Here is an 8,508-nt window from a genome sequence, read left to right as displayed (position 1 = left end):
ATGTGTACATCTTTAATTTTTTTTCTAATTAAGTTGAAGAGCTGTCAGTATGGAGAACAGTTACTAACCATAATTCTCGATTAATAATTACCAAAGTGAAAAGAAATATCATTGCAATTTGTTTTACTATATTTAAGAAATAAAACACGGAAACTCCATTTAATCATTGTTTAACACCACCTGATCATTTTTCCGCATTATTATATCCCGAGCGACAGCGACGGGTATAATATCGGCATAAATGGTCAGCCTGCCATATTAGTCCATATTTGGCTGTACAATTTACGCTATGTTAGCTGAAATGGTCGCTAGTGAACCTTTGCTTTGTATTTTTTATAATGACGGAAAGAAGGGCGAATTAAGTAGAACGATGTTAAATATGACAATAATTGTTTGCATTATAAGGTCACAGTGTTCACAATGAACAGGTAGAAAGTTTCATTCATTGACGGTTTTTATTGTTTGTTTTTATACATGATGTCGCACGTGCACGTGGCAAGTGTTACCGTGTACGTGTGTAGGTGATTTTTTACGAAGTATAATAATACTTTTCTAAAACATAACATTTAATATTTAAATTAAATATAAATTTGATGTTCACACATACACACAAGCCACGACCAATAAGTCGCGCGCTGTTCATATAGCAATCAAACATCAACCACAGTTGTGGTCTCAAAGCCTTTTATGGACGTCATATTAGAACTGTGTGATATTTATCTTTTAAACTCTTCTACATGTAATAGTCAAACTTTTTGAAATATGCATGAAATTACTTTCAACTCTCGTTCAATAGTGAACAAAGTACCAGTAATATATTTAACTGCTTCGAAAAAAGTTGTTTCTGGTATACGCACAATCTTTTCTACGTGTAGATATGTACTCAAATCTTTCTTCTAATTTGTAGTTTTTGACATTTCTAATGAGACATGTAATATTGTAATGACATTTCCGAATTATAATGTAAGAAACCTTATTATAAACCTCCATTTTCATTTTACGCAAACATTCGTCATTTATCGTTCAGGTAAGATGGAACAATTCAAAATATTTGAATTGAAAATTAATTTCATTTTCCTACTCTTTTTGTATTACCCATGGAACACCACTTCTCGTGGCTTTTATCTGTTCATAATGTTCAAATCATTATTTGTTTGGAACACAGATTTTCTATAAACTCTGTTATCAGAATGTTTTATTTTAGGACTTTGTAAAACATTTTGAACGAAAATATCAAATACGTTTTTTTTTAAATTAATCTGTACTGGACTTAGTCCGATTTTTTCAATTTGTTGATTTTGAGTTACGCAATTTTGAGAAGAAATTTTCATTACAGACGTTAGAAATTCCTTCATTTGAGTTTTTAATTGCAATTTGAAATATATATATTTGCCATAATAAGTGTTCAATTTAATACTCTACAGTATAAAAAAATTGCAGAAAAACGCTTTATATAACATATCAACTTGTTATAAGATACATGTAAATAGATACATGCTAAAGTTGTCTTGTACATATACAAGACCTCGTATTTTTAAGAAAAACGCATCAACTTATTTAAACGTAAAAGATTCTGTGACGTTTATAAAGTGAAAATCAAGAGAACAAAGATTCGAACAGTACTCAAAAGAATATAATGCAAGAACTGACATGACAGGAAAAATGAAACACACAACAACGAACATAAAATAACGATAAAGCACATATAAAGAGTCATAAAAAAACTCGGACTCCTGTGAAAACTGGGTCCATCGACCGGATGTACGAGTGTAAGCACCCTTATTCCTGCATTTTGCTCGTATTTGTAATAAAGTGTCAGATTTGAATGCACGTAATAAATTCCTTACAAAAAAGCTTTTGCACCAGGGGCATTATTATTATACATTACATGAAGCACCAACTCCGATGGATTTATCGACTTCCACGAGTTTGCATTTGTTACGTTTTACTATATCCGGTCTTTTCTTTTGCTTATCTAAATATAACCGCTGAAATGATCATCAACTGTCGCGTCCGGGGTTGACAAAAGAGGAAAGGAAAGCTATGGCACGGTAAACAAATTTATCTAATTGTTCAAATGGAAAAACCTTAACGATCAATCATATCATACTGCTGACCATATTTTTTTGGGGGGAAACTAATCTCGTAGCATCATAACACAGTTCCGGTAAACAGAAAACGTTTCTTTCCATGAATACGTTGAGTTCATGTACTTAGTCCTATTTCTGTTTTATTAACAGAGGGTACTGCATGCTAGGGAATGGTCAAATACCTTATTACAAAACAGCACAACATCAGAAAGGTGTTTTCGTTAAACCTGAAATGATTTTAAATGATGATTTTCAAATATTTGTTCGTTCCCTTTTTTAAGTATTTACTCAAAATTAGACCGGTACCTTTTAGAAGTAGATGTTCAGATATTTGAATCGTAAACTGTTCTCAAGAAATATTCCAGTCAGTTTTGTCAATAATAATTGTTATATTTAATATATTGCTGCGAACTGTCCTCTGTCAAAGTCATCTACAGAAAATATTGTTAAATAGGGAAATACATATGACTGAAATGATATTAATACAAAATATGCGTTGTCCCTTCAGTAAAAAATATGAACCTGGTAAAATACCTGCTTCCATATAATGCATGTAAGAAAAAATACTAAAACCTCCTTTGATAAAAAATATATTACCTAAATTTGTATTTTACAGTAACATATTTTTTTAATTCAATACCCTGAACACAGTGAGACGTTTTACCATACATACTTAGACGGCTTATATCGCCTACTCTTTCAGTTGTATTGTTTATTTCATCATGTCGCATTGTTACTTCAAACACTCCCCCTCCGGGAGAAGTTTCCAACATTAACTGGTAATCTACATGAGTTTTCACTTTTTCTCCAAAATGTATTTCAGACTTGTCTTTCTTATGGGATGCTTGTATATTTTTCAAAACAACATCGGACGGTAAAAATTTGGTAGCGGATAGTACTTGTTTTAAGTCAAGCTTTGTACATTGTTTATATGATAAAAGTATATTATTCAAGCTTTTAACAAATGATTGCGCAACCATTTTAACAATTGCATTTGTTAAATTCAATTTTGCTTCTTCTAAACATGTACACCAGTGTGGAAGAATTGTCGCCTGTTCGCATGTGCGTTCTGACGAAATTGGTAATAACAAACTAAAACTTCGACCATATGAATCCACAGGAGTTTTTGGAAATATTAATAGATGTTTTAATGTCTGATAAATGTCACAAGGGGTAATTAAACGTCGTCTGTTTATCATTAAATTTGTATACAATGTTTCATACTTTTTCTTTAACCACTCAGGGACAACAAAAAATAAAAATGGCAATCTTTCTTCAATTTTACCATCAAACGTTGGTCGAAAGCCTCCAAATCTAATGCCATGGTCACTGAAAAATACAAGCATTGTGTTGTTTAAGTTTGAATCTTCGTGGATGCTTTTAAGAAATTCCAGATACAGCTCATCAGCTTTATATGCATTTTGTAGAACGTCATGAGTAAGTCTTATAATAAATGTAAAAGAATTTCCCCAATCAAAAAGATTAAACGCCTTTTAATATGATTTAACAAATGTATTAATACAGTTTCATTGATTGTCTAAAAATATGATGAATCACCCCTTGCCTAGTTTTTAGGCTGAAGCATACTAAAGACTTTTGACCGATTCTGACCGATGTGCTTTTCTGTGCGCTTAGTACAAGAGCATAGTGTTTAGATAATAAATTGTGAATTCTGTTAATAAGACTTACGTCTCAAAATATCTCTTTTCTTTCAAAACTTTTCCTGGCACAATGTGGTATAACACTTCCGCTTGTATTGAAATTTTTTGTAGCGTTAAGTAACTAATATCGTCTAAAATAACAAAACAAGTATATATACAACGATTTCGTTGAATTGACTTTAACAAACAGAAACCAGGAAACCAGAAAGTCCAAAGTATCAAATAAAGGAATATAATATTGTGAAAACCGTATAGAACGAATATCGTATAAGCATCCACACACAGACGATCGCGAGTACTTAGATTTTTTCGATTTTTTCTAAATAGACGTTCATATTCTCTTGTACATTCCTCTATAATCACAACGATCTGTGATTTTTTTTTTTGATGAATTGATTTATTTATTCAGTAAGTTCTAAATTTAATCCTAACATCAAAATGATCTGACAAAAATAGATTATGAGCCTTTTCCTGGAAGACAAAATCAAGACAGTGATCAAAGAGGAAATCCCAAAATAGATCCAGATGGAAAAAACAATTTTGGAGTTGCTTAGTAACATCATGTGATAAGAATGTGCAAAGATTTCATGAAATTCCATTCAGCGATTTAAGAGGAGTTGTGGATTTGAACTGGGAAAAGACGATCAGACACTGTTTAATCATTATATACCTTTCGCTTTTCATTCGGGGGTCAAACTAATGCATCGACCTTCACATGACTGACTCTTTTAACAGAAGGCTTTTATGTAACGCCATAAAACAAAGTGAAATGCATTTATCTTAACATTGGGAAAGCCGCACTGACAGGGGAGTTCCAATTAATGTTCACGGGGGATAGGGGAGATAATGGAATTTACGTTTCGAGCAGACAAAGCCCAAAACAACATTGTTTTTGTCTGCAAAGCGTTTTAAATCCAATGCTAATCATCAGAGTTAGACGTAGAAAATAATAGCAGTGATAAGTCCTATACTGCTACCACACTCTCCAAAGAAGAGATTGTGGAAAACCATAAATCTGTGCTATCCTCTTTTGGTCTCTCTACCAAGGACGATGATTGTGATTTACTGTCTATGTACTGGATTCCTAAACTCCACAAGAATCCATACAAACAACGTTTCATAGATGGATCTGCAAAATGTACCACCAAACCTCTTTCAAAACTTTTAACTTCTATACTCACAATTGTCAAAGAGGGTTTGCAGTCCTACCACAAGACTTGTTACTCCCGTAATGGTATTATTTCAATGTGAATCCTGAAAATTCGAAAGATCTTTTGGAGACAATCGGTTCAAGTCTATTATCCGAATATAATAGCATTAAAACATATGATTTTTCAACACTGTATACATCTATTCCCCATACTCAGTTAAAATCCTGACTTAAAAACATTATACATCGTTGTTTTTTTTTTTTCAAACAAGATGGTACACCTAGATACAATTATATAGTTCTTGGTAGAGATTCCTCATACTTTGTAAGAAATAATTCCAAAGCATCTTCCAAATATATAGATGTCTACAAAATGCTGGAATTTTTAATTGACAACGTATTTGTCTAGTGTGGTGGACGTGTTTTTCCGGACTTGACGTCTTTATGAGCAACTCGGCAGGTGTTTCTAGAAAAGCAGAGGACGCTTTCCGTACCGGTGCACCTGGTCCATGCTCCCAGTTTTTAGTGGAGTCCGAGTTGCTCATTTACTTTTGTTACTTTTTATGTATGATTTTAGTTACTTTATGTTCTTTGTTGTGTATGTCTGTTTTCCATGTCTGGTCTTTGTCCGTGGAGTACATTCTTTTGATTACCGCTATAACCTTGGTTCCTTTGATTACTCTTTCACCAAATGATCGGCATTCTAATAGGAACAAATTGTGATCCTTTACTTGCTGACCTATTCATTCACTCTTATGAGGCTGACTTTATTGCTGATCTGATCCGAATGAAAAAAATATCGTTTGGCTAGATCCTTTAATCTCAGTTTCCGCTATATAGATGAAGTATTATCATTAAACAATCCTAATTTCGGGGATACATCGCATCTACTCCACAGAATTTGAGATAAAGGATATAACAGACACTCTGAATGACGTCAGCCTCATATCTTGACCTACACTTAGACATCAATGGTAAGGGAAAACTATTGACCAAATTTTACAACAAACGTGATGATTTTTTCATTTAAAATTGTCAGCATTCCTTTCATCTGCATGTGGCAACATCCCTTCAGCACCTGCGTATGGTAACAATTAATACGTTATGCCAGAGCTTGCCGAAACTACGCAGACTTTTTGTTGTTTGGGTTTCGTTTTTTTTTTCTTTTTTACTGGAGTTGTAGAGTCAGTGATTTCTTCCTTATACGTTGAAATATCAAGGTTTAAATATCAAATTTAATGAAATTTGTCATTTTTTTTTAAATTTTCATTATTGAGCTCATAAAACTACTACATAATTACATTTTATTGGTCAATAAATACTATTTCTACCAATACATGGGATTTAAAGATACATGTATTACAATGTTAGACATAAACTTTTTCTGAAGGTAGTATATAAGATAGGAAAATAATTTACTGTAAAGGACTATTCGGATATTTGTTTCTTAGTCCATATTTGTAACAACTATGAGATATAAAAATACATTAGTTTTATATAAAATGTAATGTATAACTGTCAAATTGGTGAAATTTTTAGACAAGGTATATTCATTCTTGCAGATAAGTGAATTCTCTTTGTGTGAGGGATAGCGACTCTTCAAAGATAATTTTGTACTGTGGGTATATAGCATCATTACCGGTAACCTCAGCGTTATGATTAGTCAAGACCACATAGATGTTAAAATAACAACCCACAAATTATATGGATTGTACATACATTTGTATTGAAAAACAGCATTCAACATTAATGCATGATAAGAAGTGTCTCAATGTCAGGAACTTTAAATATGGACTTTTGTGATTAACAAAAACAAACTGACACAGATTTCTTTTCTAAAGCTGAAATACAACTATGAATCTGCATTAAATCTTAGCATGTCACTGTGGAACCTGAGTGAACTATGACTGCTTCTTTTCAATTTAGGGTTGGAGATGCTACTAATTTCCTAAATTAACTTTTTGTTTTATTTTGTTCTTGAATATACATTTTACAAAAGAGGAAATACATCATGGCAAGTAATTGAATTTTATACATGGGACTTCACTACATTTGTAATCTCAATGTTTTTAACAACTGATTACATATTCACATTAATAAGTGGTGAAGTGTGGTCCAAAATGTCTTGTAATAAAGAAATCTACTTTTTGACAGGCATTTTGTTTTCTTATAGCTTGCTTCTGTTTAATTTGATGTTCTATTTTAACTGGTTGTTTACTGATATATAGTGTTAATGGGTGAATAGTTCTATGTCCAGATTTTTTTTTCGTGCCAGTTCACAAGCAGTGAAAATTGACACTATTCACTATTTGATAGTATGTCCATTGATGGTTTGAGCCAGTCAGTCTGACTTTTCACCATAAAGGAAAAACAACCAACACATAGCCACTTCATGAAAAAATGTAATTACAATAATCCTATTAGCTTTTATTTTAAATAGTATGCTAATGCGTGTATGTGTAGATAAAACATTTTCAATAGAACTGCAATAACACCAGGAAATATATTAGCAAATGTTTTGCCCTAGATTTCTATGGTATTTAAAGAAGCCTGCATGTGTATTTGTTAGAATAGAGAAACAAACGCCAGTAAACAGAATCTCAATATCCACCTTTTGTATACAAGGGAAGATGGAAACCAGTTATACAAAAAAAATACTACTGTCAACAGTCAGTTGTCTGATTTACATCTAATGACCTCGTCCATTGCTCAAACTCGTAAAAAGGCCAACAAAATCGCAGTTATATTTCGTTCGTGTTTAGAGTTAAATAGAATTATGATGGGGTTTCTGGGATCGAGAGACTACATACGCATTTTGCTTTCCTACTTATGGTCGCATTTTGTAAAAACAGTCTCGGGATGCAATTGTGTCAGTTATTTCGGACAGTGGTATTTACCCGTCATATTTATTTCCTTTCCTCTCGCCGACGAAGCGGTTTAAATCTCCAGGTAAATTTTTAAGTAATTGGGCGTAGCAAAATTGTGACAGTATGTCAGTCATCTCGAAAAATATGTTTTCTGATACAAATCGGTTTATTTGGATCTAAATTCACATAATTTATGACAAAACAACACAATTATCAGAACCACACGATGTAAACAAAAATCAACTGCCAAGATTTTCCGGTGGACAAAAAAACCACTACTTTCTTACCTCCACCAAACGCGGCGCTCCGACTGTTAAATCACTGTCATTTGGACAATCTATATTTATCAGGGTAACTACGTAATTTCATGTCATAGATATAAAGTCCTCTCATAAAACCTTAAAATATCAGGCCTCATATGCATGACACCAGAAGATTACCTTGTGATTATGTTAAATTATTTATGATGACAGTCACAAAAGTAGTTAACTGGTGTACTAACTCTCCAAGTATTTCTAATGAGCTTTTGGATTTTGTCAGAATGATATCATATTATCTGTTGTAACCATTCCTATTTCCCGTTTATTGTGCGCATTCATTGTCATGTATATCAATATACATATGTTCTTTTTGACTACGATAAATACACATTTACAACGCACGTCTCTGTAGTAGGTTCCATCAATGTACTACGTCCGACCAACCTTTGAAGTAATATTCGGAAATTTCTTGACGTACAT

The 8,508-nt window shown here is 32.6% G+C and overlaps 1 protein-coding gene across 1 annotated transcript; it reads right to left on the bottom strand.

Moving 5' to 3' along the window:
- Positions 1 to 2,664: 2,664 nt before the first annotated feature.
- LOC148604731 (uncharacterized) lies at positions 2,665 to 8,086 on the bottom strand. Its single transcript, XM_088548898.1, has 3 exons — positions 8,056 to 8,086; positions 3,780 to 3,882; positions 2,665 to 3,419 (listed from the first exon to the last, which is right to left on the bottom strand). Exon 3 carries the CDS (start codon positions 3,287 to 3,289, stop codon positions 2,684 to 2,686), a length of 606 nt encoding a protein of 201 aa, XP_088405024.1. The 5' UTR covers positions 3,290 to 3,419; positions 3,780 to 3,882; positions 8,056 to 8,086; the 3' UTR covers positions 2,665 to 2,683.
- Between the last annotated feature and the right edge of the window lie 422 nt (positions 8,087 to 8,508).

This window comes from Perna viridis, chromosome 10 (genome assembly GCF_037379345.1).
Source record: "Perna viridis isolate PV_CMFRI_1.1 ecotype Kerala chromosome 10, ASM3737934v1, whole genome shotgun sequence".
Classification (NCBI taxonomy): domain Eukaryota; kingdom Metazoa; phylum Mollusca; class Bivalvia; order Mytilida; family Mytilidae; genus Perna; species Perna viridis.
This window is presented reverse-complemented; position numbering and strand designations above follow the sequence as displayed.